Source organism: Mugil cephalus, chromosome 3 (assembly GCF_022458985.1).
Source record: "Mugil cephalus isolate CIBA_MC_2020 chromosome 3, CIBA_Mcephalus_1.1, whole genome shotgun sequence".
NCBI lineage: Eukaryota > Metazoa > Chordata > Actinopteri > Mugiliformes > Mugilidae > Mugil > Mugil cephalus.
Genome location: NC_061772.1, coordinates 18,777,027 through 18,801,258, shown reverse-complemented (window position 1 = coordinate 18,801,258; position 24,232 = coordinate 18,777,027). Strand labels below are relative to the sequence as shown.

The window sequence follows — 24,232 nt, the reverse complement described above, 5'->3', positions numbered from 1 at the left end:
GTTTACTTCTGGCTCACTTCTGTTGTGCGTTTGCTGACGCGCCGGGGTCAGATTATTTATTTATTTTTTTACTGGCAGCACACTGAATCCTGATCGAGGAGATGAACTAAGTGCGCCGCGCGGAGGGGGGTTCCGAGTGTCTCCTCGCGCTCGTTAATTGCATGAGCTGGCGTAATTAATTGATCACTCCCTCTGTCGCCTGAGTGATAAGGAGCCGCATCCATTTCGAGCGCCTGGAAAGCAGCGATTCAGAGGAGGAGGTCATCCCGAGGCGCACGGCTCCCATTATCACCACCACCACCACCACCATCATCATCATCAACAGCAGCAGCATCCCTACTGACAGAGCATGCGCACTTTACTGTTCAAGTTCGACGTATAGTTTGTGGAAGTGCCTCAGAAAGGAGCAGTTAATGTAACTGTAATAATGACTGTGGATGAGCCCAAAGAAATGAATCAGGTCTTATCTAAAAAAAAAAAACAAAACTTAAGTACATGAATCTTTTGGGGGGAAACTATATGTAAATATAGGCTACACAAAAGTCTGGAAACACTTTGACTTGCCAAACTATAAATAATATTAGTCCAGATTCAATAAGCTTTTAAAAGCCATCCGTTAACAAAAGTAATAATGAAAACCAGCAGATTTGTCTGAAGCTTTTACAATTTTCAAACTAGATGAATATTTCCAGCTTTCTCAATTAAATTCTTGTCCGTTTGGGAGCACGCCAATGCTTATTATGTAAACAGCAGAGCAGAAAATGCCAGCACAGTGTGGAAGGAATTCAACAAGGAGTTTACAAAGTCTGAATGTTAATTTAACAGGTTCACGTTGTAAAATATTCAAGAAGTATGATATGCAAGTAACAGTCCAGTGGATGGTTTCCTTTCAACTAAATCTCTAAAAGCAAGCAGACCAGACTGTGTTAATGTAAAGGCAGAGGAGCAGTAGGAACATATCAGAAGACGTGATGAGTCAAATCACCAATATAGACGGGTAGCCGGCCCCACAGTCTGCTCCTTCTCCTCCTCCTCATAGATGACTACACTTTCCCAGAGTTTAGGATTCATCATCTCAGGCAAAAAAATAAAAAAAAGGGGGAAGGGAAAAAAATCTTTAATTGTAAGCAGAGCTGCTCAATGAAGTATGTAAAGAGGCTTCAGTCAGCCTTTTTGAAGCTTAAATTCATTTTTGCATTGTCCCAGTAAACTCATGGAAGATGGATGATGCCCCCGGCAAAATCACGCACAGCTCAAAGTAGGACAATGAAGAGAAGAAGAAATACTTGGCAAAAGCATTAAATCCGTTTAAGAGCCACTTCCTTGAGTTTTATTCTTTTAATTTTCATTTAAGCGGGTAGCACGTAAGGGGCGGTGTATTTTCAAATGGAAGGCGTGTGGCCCATCAATCTGCACCAACTGGACTGGAGTTTAAGAAATGATATTTAAAGGACTCATGAGAGGATGAGGAGAAAGATTCTTTTAAGGTAAAATAAATAAATAAATGAACCTCTCTATGGGCTGTATTCCAAGCACTGTGTCTGGGAAACACTGGTCACTGCTCATCATCTGGTCAAGAGCCCATCTCTGGTGAAGCGTGCTGCTGGTGGGGGGATCGTGTTATGGACGGATGAATGCAGGGAAATGCGGATGAAAGCAGCTAGGGAACCCTGTGCAGAGAACATGGGAACAGAAACTGGGGTGATAGATCAGTGAACCGCTGTTCACAGTGCAGACAAAAATGCAATGATTTCTCTCTTTGTACTCGAGAGGGCCAGCCCACATCTAGATGCACAAAGATTCATCTGAGAAGACTTGGCATTGTGATTGCTGCCAAAGAGGCAGCAATTTTATTTCACTTTCACATCCAAAATCCCAGGTCGACCTGGGTTTTTCGCTTGATTTGAAAGGCTATAGGTACTGGAACTTTATCATCTTTGCAAAATATTAGTTTCCTTTTTCTTTTTATTAAGTTTAACTAATAAAGTACATCTAGTAAAGATTAAATTGACAACATAAAGGTGCAAAATAAAGCAGTGGTGTAGTTGTGACTGTATGTGAATATCACAATTAAAACACAATCAGACGTTGAAGCAAAGATTAAATAATATCATATCCGTAATAAATCACACAAAGGAAATGTCAAACTTTTTTTTATTACACATGTTGCGGTTGTACATGAATTGCTACTAAAAAACTGGACACATTTGCTGGATGTATCACATGGAGGCTGACGTTATTGCAGGCTGTAAGTCTGCTTCCTGTCTCCGAAGTCAAAGGTGACCAACAGTGAGCGAGGATCCTTCTTGTTTTTACGTACAGTGATCTTCCCCTTGAGCTCATCTCCTGTGGGATAACAGAAAGACAAAAATACAAACATTAACACGTTCGAGTGAATCTGTGGTGATGTGACTGCAGATTGTGACTATGTTTTAAATCAGGGGCCTTCAACGTTTTTCAGGCCAAGGACCCAAAACTGATGGAGAGATTAAGTAGGGACCCCCCTCCCTATTATATGTGTTCTGCATTAAACTCGGTCTAGTGCTATTTATAAATATAAATTACTATTATCACTATCATTTTGCATTCAATATTAAGCTAACATTTATCCCCTTAAAATATGTTGGATTCGTGTTAATGTGTATTTAAAGAAACTTAAGTTTGTGGGGGGAATTAAAAAAAAAAAAAAATATATATATATATATATATATAAAAATGTCTAATCAACCAAAGATTTTGAGACCCCCTTGCAGTACCTCTGCGGACCCCCTATTGAAGACCTATGTTTTAAATAATGTTTTTCAAGTCTATATCTACACACCAGACTTGGCAAAAACCACTTTAAAAAACAGAAAACATTTTCACTGACTCAGACATTGATTAGTTGTGCTCATAAGAAAAGAGAAGTGCTCATAATAAGAAGCCATCCCGATGCCCTGCAGCAGCGCAATGACGCTGAGCTCAGGCCTCTGCAGAACGAAGGCACTGGCGCTTATAGAAATGATGATGTGAGTAAAGGCAGTGTGGTTTAATGTATGTTAATGAGCGAGACTTGCGCGCGGGCGTGTATGCGTGGGAATGCAGATGCGCAGGGATATCCAGATGGCACCGAGAAGAAAGCGCGTCTACAGTGCGACGCACATGACGCTGCTGATTATGACGCATAATCACTCTGATTAACTTCACGTTTGACTGCTGGAGGTAAATGAATGTTTACCCAATCGGCAAACAAGCACCCTCTCGCACCCGCAGTCACCGCCACCTCCTCTCTGTGTGTGTGTGTGTGTGCGCCACGCGCTCCCCATTGCTGGAGGTTAGAGGAGGACGGGGAGGGAAAATGCTGACTGAGGAGCTTTCTCCAGCGAGGCGTCCACCGTCGCTGCTGTCACGTCTTACTGGTTACCATGCCAACGCCGCTGTCACTGAGCCTGCAGTTGGGCGCCGCGCTCTGGGTTAGTCACTCCACTGCAGAGGAGGCAGACGGACACGGCGCTCGACTCTGGGGCTTTTAACAAAAGCAAAACTCAGCGTGTGTAGAAAAATAACGAGAGATGGACTCTCAAGATTCCTTTCAGAACAAAGAGCCTCAAACAGAAATTAGACTATTTGAATAGTTATTGACACAAAGTGTTAAATAAGATTGTAGCTTCACAATCCTACTTACTATATTGGGTATTTAGCTCGTGTAACATCTCCCTCTAATGCCCAACACTTCCACTTTCACTTGACATGAAAGGAAGGTTCAGGAAGGTTGTTCATTAGTCTCAGCATCATCTCCTTTAATCTAGTTCTAGATTTTTGAACTACTAAAAGGGACCCAAAGATCTCAAGCTATGATCTTACCTGGTAAGGCAACTGGATTCTCACAACAGTGGTGAGATCAAAAGACCACACAATAACTTTCCTGGCTTCCAACTCTGCCTGGTGAAGCCATAGAGATTTCATTATGGGGTCTTTCAACTGATACTGAGAAAAAAAAATAGGTCTGCAAACTACTGCATCGTCCTCCAACCAATAGGAACCATTCCACTGCGAACAAATTCAATGCAACAGTGCTCAGATGTTGCCAGAGACGTAATCAGTTTCCAATGACCCCAGACCAACTTTTCACCACAGGAAATTTGTGGACGATGAAGTTGGTCTGTCTTCCTGTCTAACTGCTCGCTAGCTTTCAAAGACCCCCAGACTGTCGACTACTGTGTTTAAACCAGTGATAATGAGATGGTTCGACCAATCACCTGCCAAGCTTTTCTTGTGAAAGTGCCTGCCCCTTTCCAAAACGTTGCCACGGGCGGCAAATTACACAATTCTCATTCTCAATTTATACTGTAACTGCTTTCCAATTCTGTGTAAGGTCAGCTTTGACCTTACACAGAATTGGAAAGCAGTTACAGTATAAATTCACGACCATTAGAAAAATATTAAAATTTGTCACATATGATGTTCTCAACACATCACAGTTACATGTAAGCCATAGAGCAAATTTATTACTTCATGAGAAGTATGTAAGAAGTTTAAGGCATTAAAGTAATTTAGGTTTAAAAGGCTGTAGTTACACAGCCAGGAGATTTTAACAGTGATGAACAAACTGAAATGTTGCAGTGTGGGAAAAATATGTAGACCAGAGAAGTAAACTAAAAGTCATGGCTCTCTATCACCTACCTAATGAACCGGGTCAGTGGTCGACAACCCAACTGCAACTGAAAGGGTCACTAATCCTTTCTTTGTCTCTCTGTATAAAGCATTCGAAAACAAAAAAATACACATCTCTACAAACTAAAGCTTAAGAACTGTCGCCTCTGGAATCAGTGACAAATTATGATTCTTCTTCCACTAGCAAAACTTTGTTTTCTGTGCTACAAAATTCAATTTGGCTTCCAGCAAATATTGTAACCCTGCAATAGTATCTGTAAAGAGAGGAATCCCCCAAAAAACAAAAATAAGAGGAAAAAAAGCCTTCATTATTCAATAGGAACTGCTAATTTTGCAGCACTACTGGTTAAACAGCCTGGTGCCCCGAACTCTGGATCACTGCCGTTAAACCGCAGCTGAGAAAAGTCTGATGAAGGCCAAAGAAATAATTACTTGACCTTTAGTTTAAAACACTAAAAGAAAAAAAAGAACAGAGGTTTGGGACCAAAGACTTTTGCCCTGAAACTTTGCATTTAACTGTCCAACTAATCCCTCACATATCAGATTAAAGTAGTGAACCATACAAACAACCGACGGCAGAGAGTGTGTTCACTTGTGGTGAGACTCCAACAGCTCTGCTGTAATCAGTCAGTCCAAACTCCCCGCGGAAAAGCCCCTCAGAGCCTTCAGTAAACCGGCCACTCAGAAGCTGCAGGAAAGAATTAACCATGTGTGGAAATGAGTCGGGGAATGGAGCCGGGCTTTTGTGGCCATGTCGTACATCACCATGCCAGTGTCATTAAGCAGAACCAGGTTCACAGAAAAAGCCCGTCTCAGTCCAATGCGGCATTTCTCCATGAAATTACATTGGAAATGCGCAGCTGGAGTTGGAGCTGTTTGCACTCAACCACTTAGCTCACACCTCTCCAGTATCTGTAGCTCTCTACAGTGAGGGTAAGTGCATTTACTTCACTAGCGGAATTGAATGTTGATCGTGCAGATTTTTCCAGGTTCTCTAAAAGCGTGCACCAGTGTCAACGTAAAGGTGCTGAAAACATCTGTCACAAAGTCGATTTACAACGTGCACGGGAATCCTTTGCGTCATACGAAAGAGGACGAGCCGAAACGTCTGACACTGCAGTGATTTTCAGTGCTTCATCTCAGTAACACATCTCGGACAGTCTCCCTCCTGCCCCAGTCTACCTTCATTTAATTCATTTCTACTTCTCAGGCCTTCCCTGGTCAGCGCAGAGCTGAGAAGCACATCTGATGGATTGTGCGTCCCGAGCGGCAGCCTGCACATAACTGTCCATGTGTTGAATTATAGCCCTGGAAAACTTGAAGCTCGGCTTGGCTGCTGCTGCTGTTCGACAGCTCAAGGACCTTCAGAGTTCAAACGAGAGGGGGGGGGGTGAGGAGGCGAAGAGGTGTTTAAGCTGGGACCGGACAGGTGAGGTCGGGGGGGGGGGGACAAGCTACGGAGGAGGCGAGTCACGAAAATGGGCAGGAACTGAGACCAGACGAGCGACCAATGAAATCCCGGGTACGGACGCACGCCCATGTTCCAGCTGCTCCGAGGGCCCCTCTGAGCAGGTAACCAGGACACTGGCTCACCTCTACAATCATGGGACTTTCTTACGCAAAGAAAACAAAAAAAAACAAAAACCTGTGACCTCCTTTTTTTTTTTTTTTTAATCCTCTGTGAACATTAAGCAGGTAAAACTGTGAAAAAGGACCCTCCTCTTCAATACTACAGCTACGAAAACACACCAGAGCATGACAAATGATTCGCTGTTTAATTTATTATGCTGCCAGCCGGGAGGATTTGCAGGGATGTTTTGTTCCAGGCTGCTGCGTGCGTTCTCCGTCTTCCGCCAGCACCTCCCCATACAAGCTCAGCCTCAGAGTTAATTACTGCTGCACTCATACAAACGCATCAAATAAGATTCGGTCTCCGGCGCGATAAATCACCACGGCCGGGGGGCTGATATTAAACCAAACCACTGGCTATTTATGCTCAGCCCTCACGCAGCAGCCGATCGGAGCCGCTGAAGGTGCTTCTCAGTCAGCGCCAGGACGGAGACGCCGATGTGTGTTTAAGTGAGAGTTTTTGTCATCCATCTTCAAGGTGACTTTAAAAAAGTTTTCTCTTATTATAGCCGGAGGGGAGTTTAGTAGAGAAGTATGCAAGAACTCTTGTGTATTGCAGTGCGTAAAGGGAAAGTGTATGTGTGTTGTAAAGTACACCATAAGAGCCTAGCAGGCAGCCTCTGAATGCTGTTAAAAACTCCATTTCTGGTTTACGGCCCCTGGAGGAGGCTGGGGACCGTTAGGGCGCCGGGGTAGAGCGAGCACATCAATAACCTGCTCCTCACTTCCGCCTTCATTTTCTTCTTCCTCTTAACTTTTTCTGCTCACTCTTTCACTCACATTTAGCACACCCCCAGACTGATGGATCTCAACTGACTGGACGTCAATTCGATCTGGATTCTTCTAGATTGAAAAATCCCAGCCTCTGAACATGCGTGTTTTTACTTCGACACACGGCTTGACTAATGCTCCAACGTGTCGTTATGTCTCTAAGTTACCCCAAGACATGCTTTGCTGACTAAAAGATCAGACATCAGACATTTTAAAAAGTTTGTAAGGGAGTGAAATGTATTTATTACCTAAGAACAAGGATAAAATCTATAGACTGAGGTCTAGAGCCCTCTAGAGGCAGCCATGGCTATTACATTGCACAAAGAGTAAACCAATAATTCTGCTATTAAGAGTCTCTTCCCAGGAATGAGACATAACATACATTTTCATCAAATCAAAGTGTTATGGGGTTGAAAAAAACAATAAAAAAAAAAAATCAAGCAAATCTGCTTGTGGTGTATGAGGTATAAGTCTCTCCATCCTTAAATTCCCTAAATAATTAGCGTGAGCAAGAGGAGCAGTACAACCACTGTATACAGATCTAAAGCTTTCCATTATCAGCCTTCACTCAGCTGCTGGTCATTTTAAATAAACCTAACATGAACATCTTTAAAGTGTGTCTGTTGCAGAGGGAGGAAAACATAAGTTCTGCCAATCAGTGCATATGTGACATCTTGGTCTTAATGTAAAGCTAATGGAGCAATCAAAATCGGAAAAGGTTCATCTTCTTGGGAGTACTGATGTGCTCCTTAAATGTCATAATCTGCACATGGCATTTTAAGGTTTCTGGTGCTCAAATGGGAAACTGAACTTGATGTTATCAGAGGAGAAATGTTCACTGGGCTCATGGCGTTGGATTCATCCAGTGGGGACGATGAACGCTCACAGCAAACGCATCTTTGTGCATCAAATCATTGGCTTTCAATAAAACATTTTGTCTCCAACTAAGAAGAAATTTCCATCTGGTGGAAAGTTTAAAATAAAATCTTAACAGTATTGATGTAAAATGAACAGCACTCAGTGAGGTGCTGGTCAATCATAAAATGCCACAACAGCTTCAGTGATTTTCAAAAAGAAAATGAAATTAAATGCTACCGAGGGGACCAATGCAAGTTATCCCTCATTTGTTATCAAGGTGATAATGGTACTGAAAGTTAAGCTGTAACACTTCGAACTACATTAAGATTACTGCTTATAGAGGTACTGTATGCGTCTGTGAAATATGCGACAGCGAAATAAGGACGGGACAAAAAAAAAAATAAAAAATCAGTTTTCCACTGTACTGTATTACAATACTGTTGCCCCCTGCTCCCTGTGAAGCATTTATCTGACTCAGCAGAGCGAGAAGCCCGCGATAGCATTTGAGCAGCGTCATCTTGACGTTCTTATCGCCCCAGTAGCTGCCAACCAGGGCCGAGCGCGGCTTAGCGCCGCCGGACGTCAACCGCCTGTCTCTACGCAGGCCATTTATTACAGTACACTCCATCTGATATCTGGTCAGCGAGTGGCCAGCCAGTCCAGAGGCTCATCCATCCCCACATCAGCACACGCGTCCGTGATTCTCATTACGATAGGGCGCGGGGAGGGCCAGCACGGCATCATTTAAACAACGGCGCGTAAGAACACCGCAAAGTAGTGATTAGACATTTCAGCACTTACTGCAAGGTTCATAACACCAGTGGCAATAAAATATCATTCTTCTTGGAATAAATGCTCAAATTCACATGAAGCGTTACCATTTTCTTTGCAATAAACAAAAAAACTGGGTATATGAATATGACCCGCGACAGCATAGCTGAACAGATGAAGCGAACCACCTGGAACTTTTAAGTTTAAGTGTAATTGAGATGAAAAGGCAGAAAAATATGCTGCTATGCCTTTTAACTTTAGCCACCGTAATCAGATCAAGTGAGGCTGTATTTTTTGACTGACTCACCTTTTCAACAATAAAAGCAGAGGTGTGCAATTGTTATACAGCCTTACTTGGCTCGACATTATCAAGTTTACTTTAAAGTATGCCAATAATATTTCTGCTGAATCTAATATTTAATATTCCTATATGCCACACGTATGTTTGGCAGCTGCTTTACAGTCTATATAGTGCGAGTCCTCAACATAGGGCAAAGGACAATGCTTTGACCATCTACATATATGGATCTGAATAGATACCTCACCATGAAAAAAAAGACAGCAATTTGGTTCCATGCTATTTATATTCATTTAGAGCAATTAGCTCGATAGAGGGAAGAAACTTCCTAAAAATCGACCGAAAATACACTGTTGTATTTGATGTAGAAAGTTATTCCCAAGAACAACCTCACATCTTGACTTCGGAGGAAGCTGCACCAGTTAACAGTATTTTAATCTGCTGATACAGGGATTCTATAAATATTTCACTGGCCAGTTACAAAGTGCTTCCCTTGTAACGTGTCATGATTCAGAGGCCCGCATCGGGCTATCAGATGAAGTTTTACATGCGCTCTCCGATGGCTGAATGTGATTTGTTTTGATCCCCTGCTGTCGCTTGTGGGTGACAGATAACGGGTGTCAACCAGCCTGACTACATCTCCCCCACAGACAGATTACCTGCTGCAGCCCGCTATGATGCACCCACCCCAAGGTTCAGAAGAGTGAAATAAACACAGCTAAATTTAAAACAGGATGGAAACACAAATGGGAAATGTATTCCACCTGGGAACAGTTAACTCGAATAAATCCTACTTTACTCTTTACTAGTAGTGATGCGTTTCCCAGCTGTGTGAGGCTACTGACCTGCTTGGACAGAGACGGGCTTCTCAAGGAGGAAGACGGTCTGTTTCCAGTGTGTCTTTGTGACCTGGGGACCCGTGGAGAACATCACCTGGTGTAATGATGCGAAGAAGAAACATGAGCAACGCCATCGCAGATCAGCGGCTGCTTCTTCTCTCTGAAATACCTTGTAAAGCAAAACCGCTAAAAACCAAGTTATTTAAAATACATGTATAGATCAGTTTATATAGATGTTCTACTTCAAGACATTCAGTGGAAAGTAGAATTTGAGTCATAGACAGAACATGCTTTTTACAGTCATGTCATGTAATGCCCTTAAATCAAATAAAGTTTTCTGAATCTGAATAAGTCACAGCTACAAGAAAAAAAACTTAAATGATGAGAGAAATAACATCAGAAGATGCAGAAAAAGTCTTCATATTCACATTAAAATAAATCTGGGAATCATGGTTTCCGTTCCAGTCAATCCACTTTTACAGTCCTGTGTCAGAAGTAATTTATATCTTTGTCTGCGTAATAAATGAAAACTCACTGCACTGTATCTGAGAAGCAAACTGACAATCCCATGTTACACTGTTCCAGACTCAGCTTCTGGCAGAGATGGTAATTTACTGGATCATCTATAGCTTGCAGCCCGAGTCTCAGGTACGATAGCGAGTGCAATCAAAAGGCGTGTCTGTGCGGCCCACGGAGCTTGGCATCGGCTTTTCCAACCGGCCGGCTCTGCTGGGTAAGTGCTTGTATCAGCAGTCGGCTAGGACGCCCGTCGATTGCCAGCGGACGCCTCGGGGAGGAGGAACACGCTAAAGCGTGAACATAATTGAGTTTCCGTTAAATGGCTTGGTCGTTGCCGCTGCTTACCTTGTTGCTGCAGCCTTTGTCAAAGAAAATGTCAAAGTAGCCGACAATTGCCTGCAATGAAATATGAGCGGTGTGTTAGAATGTGACAGTACAATAAACCCCTGGATTTGTTTGACTACGCTGCAACTCTGACATACAAGAGCTGAGAGAGGAGCCGGAGGCAGACTACATCTCAAGGTATTAATGAGCAAACTAGTTCTGTGTCTAGGAATGAGGCAGTACAACCAAACTGGAAAGAGAAGTCCCTGTTATCGACAGCCGCGTTTAGAGTACATCTTCTTTATAGTGTTACCTTACACTTAATTGAGGACTCTTTTGCTCTCCATGCTTCCTGCATCATTGTCGTGAGTGTACATGTGGTCTGGAGAAGCACACGGGCTACTCCGTTACAGACAGAGCAGGTATTGATAGGCGTCGTGACTACTACGCTCCCTTTTCTCCAAAACCACACCCACTGTTTCCCCATTCAGGCTGAGTCAACAGCATGTCCCTTGTGCTCCCTCTCACCTCATCTGACACTTGTCACCGGACAAAAGAAATAAATTACAAGGCAGCCGCCGACAACATTGGAATTCTGCTGACAATAATAAAAAAAAAATAATAATACTAATAATAAAAATCCAGCTTGCTACATGAAATTAGCAGAGGCGGCTATTTTGCTGACAGCGTTGCAGTGATGTGAGAAAGACTTTGCAGGGGGGAGCAATCGGTTAAGGAAAATAAACACTAATGTGGCTTTGGTCAGAGTGGATATGAATGCGTTCATCTGAATAACGGCCACCAGGGGAAATGACATTAGACAACGGACAAATCTCCTTGCCAGTATGAAGCCTATTGGGTTTTAAACGCGTAGAAGAACAGAAAAACGGCAGCTGCTCTTTCTACTGACAGGGCTCCTTTCAATTCACAAAAACGTGAACGAAAATACAGCGTTTCTTCCAACACATGCTTGCTGCTGGTAAAGATTTGCAGAGCTATAAACGCATGTGACTGAAAACTAATTCACACATCTTAAACAAACAGAGAGAGAGTCCAAGGCCAGAGCACCGTTAGGTTGACCGTTGTCGGATATGCGAGGTAAAAACGACCCCCCCTCCCCCCCAGGCTTTTTTTTTTTTTTCCCACTTCCCATTTCTGCCCCCACTGGAGGAACAGAGCCACTCTATCAATCTCAGGAGCGCACTTGTAGTGGCAATGATGCAGAACTAATAGCTTTTAATCCTGACGCAGCTGACAACTTGGAGGCCGGCTCTCAGAGACAAAGAAGACCCGAATCAATGCAGGAGAGAGGAAGAGCAAAACAGGAGGCAGGAGAGAAAGAGAAAGGAGGAAAGAAATGCATAAATGTAGAAAAAAAATAGACTGAGGGAAGATGGGGGAAATTGAAAGGAAAGGAGCAGGAGGGAAAAGTTTAAATGCTGGAGAGGAGGTTTCACTTTATATATAAGGGTTTTATCGGTTTTGGAAAATATAGTACCATCTGTTCACAGATTCTGAAATAGTCTCCCAAATTATATTTAAATAACTTATAGGGAAATGTGTTTTTTTTTCCATGATGCATCAATACTGTAACAAACACGAAACTGCTGATAATCACGGTGCCATCAGAAGCCGTGTTCAATACACTTCTCGCATCCAAGGCTTCAATCAACCTTTATTGACTGAGACAGACAGGGGCAGAGCTGCTAGCTCACAGCTAAACTGACACAAAAGAACCCAAAGTGGATAAAAGAGCATGTCAACGCAATGCAATTATGGCTTTTAATGAACGCTACAGAGAAGCTCGGTGCTCGGGTAATTAGGAAATTAGCCGTAATTACTCGGCAGGCAGAGCGAATTCACCTCTCTCCGCCGGAGAGGCAGAGATCATCGTCAGCGCGCCTCGCCGATGACAACGCCTCGTAAGAGAGATTGATGGTCACTTCTGTGTTGTGCAACTTTCACGCCGTAGCGAGACGGGCAATTAAAATTTAGGCCACAGAAGGAAACTTGCAAATACAAAAAAAAGAAAAAAGTCAAAATGTGACATTTGAAAGAAATGTAAAGATCTCGCACATAAAACACAAAAGATGTGCTCAGATAAGCAATAAAGACCCTGATGAATCACACCTGATATGTACTGTACTGTACTGTGTGTAGTCTATAAAATCAGAAGGTTTTATAGCTTTGTGATTTAAACTGGGCTGAGGAAAGAGAGTTTATCAAACTTCATGCACATAACAACCAAGAAAAGTATAACAGGGTTCAACTTTAACTTCAGCAGGCGACATGAAACAGTCAAAGGAGTTTAAGTTATTAATTTGTCCAAGCTCCTCTCCTGTGGAACCAGCTCCCAGTTTGGGTTTGGGAGACAGACACCATCTCTACTTTGAAGGTCAAGCTTAAGACTTTCCTTTTTCACAAAGTTTACAGGAAAAGAAAAATTAGTAGAGAGATAGACATTTCTCCAATGTCTGGGTGCAGGATCTGGAGCCTCGGCTGCTGGGGGCCGATGCACTGAGCACATGTCCTCTACTCTCTTCTCTCTCACACCAAGCTCCTGTCCTCTACTTTCTTTTCTCTGGCACCAACCTCTTGTTCTATAATTACTTCTCTATAAGTAGTCATGTAATTATGAACACTTCTCCAACCTGCCTATGATACCTCTTATATTATCAAACTGTCATGTAACATAATCAGCTCTATCGTATCATCGCGTTCTACATGTACACTTTAGTCAGATGTGTGTATTTATGACACATGTATGTGTGTCGTCACTCTTCTCTCTTTTTCTGTCTCTACCCGAATTTCAGATTTTGTAAAGCGCCTCGAGGCAATTTGTATCGTTACCGACGCTACATAAATAACACCGAATCGAACTGAAATCAATTTAAAGCCACCTTCTGTGAATAAGAGTGTTAGTGTCTTGATAAAATACCACGACTTTAGCTTAATTATACCTGGCTAGCTCCCATTCAGAGACAGATGCTTAAAATCCCTAAAGCTGAAACAACTTTAAGTCATTAAGAGGCAGAACACTGATAACGCTGATGAACACATAAGTTGAAATAGGTCGCACCTTATAAAAGGGGTTAACAAGTTAGCAAAATTGGTTTTGGCGCCAATTTCTTTTTAAATTTAATGATCAGAATCTGATCTTGGGACGCTCCTCTTTTTTCTCAGTTTTGGTCTCCACCACCAACAGCATGTTGGAGGATACAAATAGTTATAGTTACTGCCTGACTGCAAGAGAGAAGAGAGGGTTAAGGAAGTAAGAGAGATGGATAGAGTAACAGAAGGAAGAGAAAAGATAAACTTAAAGCATAGAGACACATTCATGCACCCGCACACCAATAACAGGACGAATCAGAACGAGCGCTTTTCATTTTCATCAGCGTTTAGCCTTGGGCCCCGGCTCTGTCTGTGATAAGTCGTGACAGTGGGCTTCCAGGCGGCCCAAGGAGGAGGCTCCGCTACACTGCGGCTCTCCGGCCCCCATTCTCCCTGAGAAGAGTGGGGGGAAAATTAATAATTATCATCATGGATAACACCAACAGGGAGCAATTCATCATCGCTCCCTTTTCGCCCGGCTATGTGTCAGCGAGCCGCGTGGCCCGGCCAGATACTATTATACGATGGTGGGGAGGGCGGGGGTGGAAAAAGGAAGGGGGAGTGGGGGGGAAGGGGGAGAGAACGGGAGGGGCGCTGAGGTGGAGGGAGGGAGGGGGCGGGAGAATAGAAGGCTAATGCGCTTTTGATGGGGTTTATCCAGGCGTGGAGGCTTCAAGCACGACCACCTCACGAGCAAGATGGTGTGAATTCCCCCTACAGCCCTCCTCTGTCTCTCCACCCGACTGCTGGATGAGGTGGAGCACCAAATCAGCCTTGGGTGCAGCGCGCATCCCCACGCTGCTCTTTACTCACGATGCCTCTCAGACAAACAGCAGTACAGTAACAGTTACAGAAGCTCCATGCGCAAGTGGTGCAAAACTAACGGTGGTTGGCCGTGCTGCAGAGCTTAGCACAGGAGATCTGAGTCAACAGACAGTGGAGGGGGTGGAAGTGTTCTCAACAAGAAACATTAAAATATGTGATGTTAAAGTAACAGTACACGTACAGTCAAGAGGGAAATCAGACTTTTTTGTCAAGTGTTGTCAGTTTCAAACGGTCGCCTTTAGGTCTTACTTCTGGGTGAGTTTTTCCAGCTGACTAACTTTTCTTTTTTCCCTTTTATTTATACAAAGAAAAAGAAAAAACACAGTTGCAGACACACTGCAAAACTAAAAATGTTACGCAAGTTATGCATCCTGTAGCCTTAACAGAGTACAACTAAAAATAAATAATCTATATGATTTTATCTTTCAGAAGAGAAAATTGCTCAAATCCTTTGCAAAATATAAAACAAACCCATTTGATCACTGTAGAGCAGAAATATGAGACAACATGACAAATGTATACCAAATCCCATTTAGGATGTAGCAGGGGTATATAATGGTCAATCATATTTCACAAGGTTTTCAATAATAATCCCAAGTAAAGTTCATCTAAGGTCCTAAAACTTGTCAACTAAAAAGGTGCAAACGTTTGGTAATTCAAATACATCAGGCCTTGCGTGAATAAGAGCTTTTAGTGGAGTTTTTACTATTAAAGGTCCAGAATGAAAATAATGGACTCAAATGGATGGCTTGAGGATCACGATAGAAAGAATGATGCAGTAGACGCAGATACTGTTTCATGATGGTTTGTGGAATTAACGCGGCAGTAAAGGTGTACAGCAAACCTCAGGACTGAATGTTTAGTATGGGATCATGAATGCATCAATGTAGCCTACCTACCAGTATGACAGCCTGTGTGTATTCCTGGTGATGAAGTGTTAATGTTGAAGAGCTAACTAAAGAAAGCCATTTGCAAAATATGCCATGAGGCCATAGTAGTGGTAGTGGTAATGTGAAACGTAGAAATGCTAATGAGTTCCATGGGTATCTTTTAATTCTGATTCATGTTTTCTGTGATAAAAGTATATAGTATAGTTTAGGATCCTGTGATCGTGCAGCTGGTTTTTGACTCCAAAAGAAGATTAAATCCAATTTGTTTTCATATAATGCTGTACTGTTCTTTCTTACACTGAGCTGATTGCCTGCAAACAGCTACTGCAATGCTGAGACTTAAAGTGTGAATATTTCCATTAAAAAAATCCCTTCTTAATGTATTAAAAACCGACCTCGAATTTGACGAGGGCTTGTGCTGTCGCTCTAGAAGGCCACCCCCGCTCCATGCACACACACAATTTAAATATGATGGAAAGCAAGTTGGAGATGGATTGCGCAGACGCTTTTTCCTCTGTGGCGCTACAGTAGCTACGTCAGCAGCAGTAGTGAGACAGCGGTGTTGAAATTAATTACCGACGGAAAAGTTCCTCTCACCTGCCACGCCATCAGCATACCTCATTTCTCGTCTTAGGAGGGGACGAGGCATTCTGCCACCATTTTCTACTGTTCGGGTAAATGGATCACAAGTGTGGCAAGACTGCAGGGGCTAAAACAAAAACGGAAGCAGGGACACAGATGCCCTACAAATCCAAGATTTAATAAAAGTTCCAACACATTCTGCGAGAGATTTTGAGGTTTATAAATGCAGACGAAACGTCTACATGGTGCAGAGCTTGTGGCATGTAAGGAAGGGGAACGTAAGGTTAAAAAAAAAAAAGTGAGAGGATTTGTCTTGTGCGTGAACGGCACAGACGCAGGGGTTGTGCTGTTCATTTAATGCAAGGTTAGGCAGGCTGAGCTGATGAATGGACTGTCGACAGGAGAACAAAAGCAGGCGCTACATCACAGGACAGAGAGGCGGCAGCTCTCTCTCTCTCACCAATCCCCGAGCACTGGTCCAGGAGCAGTTTACCCTTCACACAGCCTAACCTTAACCACTGCTGAGGAGTTACAGCCAATACCGACTACAGATCAGCATCTTTACGGTAACATCACGCCTCTCCTGCAGGCCAGCAGTCCAATCCGTAAATCGTGGGACAAGCAGGAGCATCTACAATATACACAGGGGATGCACTGCACACGGAGATCCTGGTTTATAAGCGCCAAAAACACGCAGATAAAACGAGCCTGACGGCATGACCGAATTATAAATCAAACACCTCAGATAGCGAGACGCACACAGTATGTGTGCTACCGCATGCGAAACAGGAAGAAAGCAGGAAAGTGCTACACGAAGAAAAGCAGTGTTAAAAACTACAGCTCTGTTCCATATGATCCCATCATCTGTTTTACTGCAGCGGCCCACTGACATGACTGGACTCATATCCTAGAAATAGAAACTGGGTGTTTTCAATTACAGAGCGGAGAAGACAGGAAAAATGAAAGGATGTTTACAAATCCCATTAAATCCACCGCTCATACCCAGGGAGCACAGGCCAGATAATAACCACCTATTGATTAAACCATTAAACCGATACACCAGACACAGTGCGGTTACACTGCAGCACAACCCAAAGCTGCTTCAACACAATGAGCTTTGTTGCAGACAGCTCACTCTCTGTGGAGGCCGTCGAAGAAGTTGCCAGGCTGCAGTTGGCGTCACACGTGCCTGAGACGGCGTAGGAAGCTCGTAGGAAGCCGGGTGTGGAAGGCTGAAGGGTGGGGTTGATGCCGGCCTCAACAAATAACTCAAAAACCATTCTCCATGCTTTGCCGTCTGTAGCTGACCCTCACTGAGGACACATGCTTTAATTTTGTATTACAGGCACCGGTGTATTGAGCTGCACTAGGTGTTTGATCACACTATTATTTTTGTCTTTATCTCAACCCCGTTCATTTTCAGAGCTCACATTCAAATTTTAATAAGGAAGATTAATGAATATTGTCAGATTATTTATTTAAACACATTATTTTAAATTCATGTGCAAGTGATAATTTTAAGTAAGGAAGGAAAACAGGGAAAGTAAATCAAAAGATATCCCGATATCATTAGCATTTTTACAAATTTTGGGGTTAAAGACCGAAGACGAGGTCAGGTAAAGCGACAAAGATTTCAGACACAATCAAAGGGATGAGAAGTACACAGGCACACAGAATCAAAACTGACGGCGAGATGAATGCAGCGTGTTATCAGAGGATATTGAGGGCAATTTGCATTAATTAGCCTGGAAGCTGTGACTTTCCAAAACGGCGATGTGTTGCCAAACACGAAGCCAAGTTGCCTCTTCAGAGGCTGCAGCTGAAAACGCTGAAGGCTCTGGAGTGGCCGCCACAGCCTCCTCCCGACCTCGACATCACGGAAACACCTTGAGGACGTCTCAGATGTGCCGTTCAAAATGACCCAAGAATTTACAGAACCAGAAAAAGAACGGGCAGCTTTACCAGTTTTTTCTTAATGTGTTAAGAACCACAGCTGTATATTAGAGAGAGTCTGGTCAACTGGGGAATGGACTGTGAGCTATCTAGCTATGCTGATTGGTTCTGAGCTGGTCACGTGTTTCATGGGCACCATGTTAGATACACCTGATCAATATTCACTCATAGAGAAGTGGCAATAACAGAGAATAAAGTTGGATTAAAAGTTAAAATATGCCACAGCTCCAGCACAAGATCGGGAAAACACGGCGGAAACTTCACCAGATTTTTACATTGAGGCCCAAATTCCGGTGTTCATGTCACTATCATGCCTACCTATCCACAAATATTTAGACTTTATGGCGTGCTGACATGTGAGATGTACGTACAAGCGAAGCTGAAAGGCTAAAACATGACAACTGTTAAAAATAATACAGCATTGGTCTGGTGGATAAATGACTGAGACAACAATCTCCAGAGAGACAACATGTTTTCACACACACACACACTGCTGTGATTGTGTGAGAGTGTGTTTTGGTACTTAAGAGAATGACAGGGAAGCGGGCTGAGAACATTCACTATGTCGTACGACGTGTCATTCGGAGTCACGCAAGCCTCATATCTCTGCTTCAATTTAAAAATCTATTAAATATCCAGCTGACAGACAATTTCTTAAATACAGAGAGATAATCCATCAACAGGTACTGACGGATGTCTCTTCCGGTTGTACTGCCGCGTTCCTTGAACACAACATCCCTGATAAATGACAGGTGCCAACAGCGGCGGATGTGAAAACTTGTTTCAGGTCATCGGAAAACTCGCACGGAACTTAATGATGAGAGAAAAATCTCTTACGCATACGAGCAACGTGAATTTTTCTTCTAGTTTTGCGTATTTCATTTGCATCTCTTCAATATATAATGCGACATTCCAATCAAATATTTGTTATTCACAGCATCTGAAGCCTTTGCTCGCTGAGGAGACACTGCATGCTGTTAGATACAGTAAGTGCACCGTTTACATGCGTGAGTGTCACTTACCGTGCAGTCCGCTGTGTTTGTGATCTTCAAGCAGAAATCTGAGGCAAACTCCAGCTCAGACAGACACAGTGAGTTGCAGTCAAGTGTCTGTTGAAAACAGAAACACACTTAGTAACTACAGGAACACAACCCACAATTTAAAAACGGAAAAATACTGTTGATGGTATGAACCGTTGTAGCCTTTAGTAGATATGTATTTGAATTTTACACAGTCTAGTGTTTGATGTGAAATATAGAAAATTTAAATTATTAAATCTAACAACAGCAAGTTTCAGCAGGACTTTGCATAATTTAGGATCAAATATTTTGCAGCAAAACGTAGCATTTCTTCTCAGCAATATTTTGTCTTATTTTCTTTTTCTTGATTGCAGTTATACTGTTAAAAAGAGCAAACAAATAGCACAAAATAGTGACCGATACTTATGCACGTTTATTGTCACTAACAGCTTAAGAAAAATGTTGGATGAGTTTTGCAAATGATTTTATGGTTTAGTTTTGACTTTTAAACAAATTTGACTGTGCTGGTGGTTTGTGGTATTTAGCAGTAGAGAACCATGTAGGTGAATATGTGTAAAAAATGCTTGTTAAGTAGAAATCTAAATGTGCTAAACAGAATGTCTGAACATCAACAGTCAGCTTATCACACAACAAATGTCTATTATGTGCATTATTAAGTGCCCGGCTTTGCTAAACACGCTCCCAATAAATGCTGAAGACAATTGTCTTTAATTATTTTTCTCTTTTTTTCTTCTATTCTGTAGTCGGTAACGACTGTATCCATCACATTTCTTTAATTATTTTTTCTCGTAATGGCAAACAACACAAAGTTGCAATAAAACAGTACCTACGAATAACACACACAATATTTTCTTGGTCACAAATCTGATGGTAAATTAGTTGAGCTGTCACAACGTTTCATAAACAAGGAAGAGCTTCAGAGCCATTCTTGTTCTTTGTGTGTTTGCATTTAGCACATTATTGTCTACACAACCACAGACACCTGAGCAGGTTTTTTAAAGTGATGCACAGCTTCATGGGGCCAGAGGTGGAAGAAAGGGGAAACAATTATCCAGAGTCATTTATAAAGCAGCTCAAATTACATCCGTTCACACGCAGCATCTTGATCAGCTTAATTAATCATATTAGTTCTAACAGTCATGGCGACCGATCACATCTGTGATTAGAATGAACAACTGGAGAAAAAAAAAAAAAAACAGGAAAAGGAACAAATACAGAAAAGTATGAACACCAGTTCACTGTGGGCTTTTTGAAGCCACTATTAAAGTGGATAAACACCTGTAATTTGGAGAATAAGATTAAAAAAAATATTTCATTTTTAGTGCACATTAAATGAGTAGTTATGCAAGACATAACCGCTGGTAGAAGAAGACATGCGTTGAGGCTAGACATAAAAAGCGCACTTTGATCAACCATGTATGTATAATTCTTGGCAGATCTACATGTGAAATGCAGATTGTGACCTGAAACATATTACATAAAGAAGAGTTAAAGAAGGAAACGGCAGCGAGTTAAACATCCCTCAAGTTGAATGGTCCTGTCTCTTCTCCGAGGGGTGAGAAAAAAAAAAAAAAAAAAAAGAAATCTCATCTGTTTAGCACGAATTTGTAATTCCATGAAAGGGCTCTCAATTTTACGGAATAGCAGCCAGCCTTAATGGAATGTTATTGGATCGTATCAACGGGAGGCAATAGATGAGAGTCCTTGTAATTTGGGCAGAGGGGCTGTCTATTTGTCACTGGAGGGGAGAAACTATCGATTAGAGGATTCAAATTCCATTATATCAAGTTGTGCCCTCATTCATCACATTCTCAGATGGATGGAAGAGGAGACGCTACTTAGAAAGCAGGCCGAGTGGCAAAAAGCACACACATAGCACGGGAACCAAGAGGACGGAGCCGTTCTGCATACAACTAGTCGGAAAAGGTATCTTTGTTCTTTCTTTGATGTGAGAAAATCACATCTGTGTGTGTGTGCCGTGGTTTATCTCTGTGTAATGTGTGTACTCTCCCATCAGCTCAGTGAAAACCGCTTTATCCGCAGGGGCCTAGGAGTAATAAAGTTTCCTTAAGAGAAAGTTAAACAAGGATTAGACAGATCAATCAACCAGCCCTACAGCAACACCACAAACACACATCTCCAAACGTAGAGGCCCTATCTTTCCCTCCACAGCTACCTGCTGCTCTCATTCTCTGTCTACGTTCCAGTAGCCCGGGCCTCGAGAACTCTATTACAGCCATTTGTTTTTCTGTGTTTTTGTTTGCCAATACAGGTGTTAAGTATCAGACATCAGGCAGTCAGCATCATCTACAGATGACCTGATTGAGGGCCCACTCAGATTACTGCTAATCAAAAGCAAATAACAAAAAAAGTTCCAAAACAGACTGTTTGGAAGAAAGAAAAAAGGCCAGGTGTAGTAGTATTATTATCAAAATCACTCTTTAAGGGAAAATGCAGAAGGTTCTAAAAATATACATTCACTTTCTAGTTCAGTCGTTACTGTAAAGGAATGATTCTAATTTCACAGCCCTGCATAAAATGTTTCTTTGTGAAGGTGGTGATTCAAATGTATGATCACTTTGGAGAATGTATGTGGTGCTATTAAATCAGATTGAATTAAAAAGGTGTTTCTATTATTTAGCCTAGCCTTCTGGCTAAAATGGGAAGTAAGAATAATGTGCAATGTACAAGGCAACACAATTCAACAATGCTAAAACAACTAATTCAACAGCTTAAATCAACCAAGGTTTAGTGCAGGACTCTTAGTCCTGTATAAGAACAAGTTTGCATTAGGGTTTTCCATACTATGTTAATACTAAAGCGGCCCGCTAGGGTCTAATTTACAAATCGGAAATAGTGTTGCACATATCAAAGACTGTGCCTATGTAGTTTTTTTCTATGGCTCCTGAAAGCGCTACCTAGCAAAGTTAGACTGAAAGTCAGCTGTTTACAATAAATTAGATAAACTGGCTGATCTTTTATTTAATCTTACATACTTTTGTCCATAGAATACCATGTCTCAAGTTATGTTTAGTATTCATGTATATAAACCGCACAGACTGCTGCTATTTGCAGCTAAATCCAATAATACTGATATATATATATATATATCGGTTGGTGAAGTCCCGTTAAAGGATTGGTGTATGTATGGTATGACAATTAGACCCAATGTTTAAAGCTGTAGTAAAGAATTTTTACATATAAATTATCATGTGTTAAATTACAGCTGTCTCCAAACAAGTTCACACAAAGGTAATAAAGGCAACAAACTGTGATTGGTTTTCCAGCTTTGTAGAGAGGAGCAACAAAGACAGAGTAGACTACAGTATGGTGGAACTCTGGGTCTAGAGGAAGTAAAAGATCAGAGGTGCCCTTCCCAAGTAACGCTCATTCATTTTACAAAGCACTGATGAATAAACAGGCTACTTCCAGTTTCAAGTGGCAACAGTGTTACATTGAAGTTAGAGCATTTACCTGTATGACTGTAGGTTCAGAAACGAGTGTCTCTGCTTTCACCACTTCCACCAGAGCTTCGGGCACCACAGCCTTCTTCATGCACGCCATGTTGAAGCCATACACATCGTCCCAGAATGCAATGTGGTCTCGGTGCTTCTGCGTATCTCCCAAAGCCGCCAAGCTGATGTTACAAAGATCTGGGTAGACTGTAGAGATATGATGGAGGAGCAAATGAAGTTAAGGAGCAAGATGTTCATGACAGGCGGACAACAACAATAACTGGTCACAGCCTTGAATGGAGAGTGGTAAAAGGTCACTGACTAAATAAAAGATCATGGAGGCCATTCCTGTCTGGCAAGTATTAACAGCTAAGAACTAAACTCTCTCCCTGGACCGACACAAGGATTATGATTAAACCTAACTTGTCTACAGCTTCACATTTATTTCCTCGTCAAACATCCTTCAGTGGAATAACTACATTTTTTTTTATTTCAGATTCTTGACTGGCTGATCCCACCCACAATGTAAACCATTAGAAAAGCAACCAAGAGATTTTAAGCAGTTTTATAAACCAAAAGAGTTGACAGTGCACTTACATTACAGCTAAACGTTGCACTGTATTACATACCAAGACAAAACCTTAAAAAGCAAAGACTGAATCCCTCCAGGGACTAGTTTTTCTCTAAAACAAAAGATCATTAATCATAACTAAAGAAAAGGGCGGGAAACTCTTGCCCCCATAAACATCTACTCTCAGCGCTGAGACAACCTTAATATCAACAAATTTAATGGCTTGGAGGCCATTCAGCAAATTTAATCACAGACCGCCTTAACATCTTGTGGGAGTGGAGTTTTGCATCAATTTCATGAATCGGCTGTAATGACTGTATCCATCACATGCACAGAACATGGCATTATGACCACTTTGTCCTACTTTCATACTTCCTACTTGGATACTTTTACAGTCTGAAATAAATGGATAAAACCCCCTTGTAGCAATGCACGTCAAGAGTGGTCTGCTAGAAATGAAATAAAGGAAGAAATAGAAGAAACACAGACAGGATACATTCATTGGCATGTTTGAAGCAAAATTTCCATCTCTGTAAGTCTTTTGAAATTCTGAACGTTTCCAAACTCAGTTTACATCATCTGAGCATCAACTGTTGTTGTAGGTAATACCACTTAACACATTCAAAAACTGCTGCTGCTGCTGAAAGTACCACAGTCTGCTATTTTGATCAATCGTGCTTTTTTTTCCCCCCCAAGTCAAGTTAAATGAATTGGCAGCTTCTTAAATACAATTTGTCTTAGAAGATAGAAGATGAAAATATTTCATTGGGAAACACTTTCTAGTCTAATTTTTTAAACTATGAAGGCTGAGAGCTGTTATTAATCTGCACAAATTACACATCACTGTCAATGGAATGAGCATTATTCATATCTTAAAATGGGTATTAAACATGAGCCTTAATGTAATGTCAATGTCTTTTCACATTTGAATAAATTCCTCAGCGCAGTTAATATGCTTGGTGATTAAGTTGGCTCAAAGCCACTGGTTTTCCTACTGTGAAGTAACATTAGCCAACACTCAGGCCTAAGGCCCAACTAAACTGGACTTCAGATAGAACATTTGAACATACAACATACTTTCACAAGGATTATTGTAAGAAGCCAAGTTAAAATATAAATTGCCAATTGTTTAAACTGATAAAT

The 24,232-nt window shown here is 41.8% G+C and overlaps 1 protein-coding gene across 1 annotated transcript in view; it reads right to left on the bottom strand.

Annotated features, from left to right (window-relative positions):
* Positions 1–2,137: 2,137 nt before the first annotated feature.
* Positions 2,138–24,232, bottom strand: part of prmt3 (protein arginine methyltransferase 3) — a 44,266-nt gene continuing 22,171 nt past the window's right edge. Inside the window, exons 12-16 of the mRNA XM_047581564.1 lie at positions 22,538–22,725; positions 19,046–19,132; positions 10,684–10,734; positions 9,826–9,913; positions 2,138–2,346 (exon numbers count right to left, since the gene is read on the bottom strand). Of these exons, the coding sequence (XP_047437520.1) occupies positions 2,237–2,346; positions 9,826–9,913; positions 10,684–10,734; positions 19,046–19,132; positions 22,538–22,725 (524 nt within the window). The 3' untranslated portion in view covers positions 2,138–2,236. The remainder of the gene's footprint in view (positions 2,347–9,825; positions 9,914–10,683; positions 10,735–19,045; positions 19,133–22,537; positions 22,726–24,232) is intronic.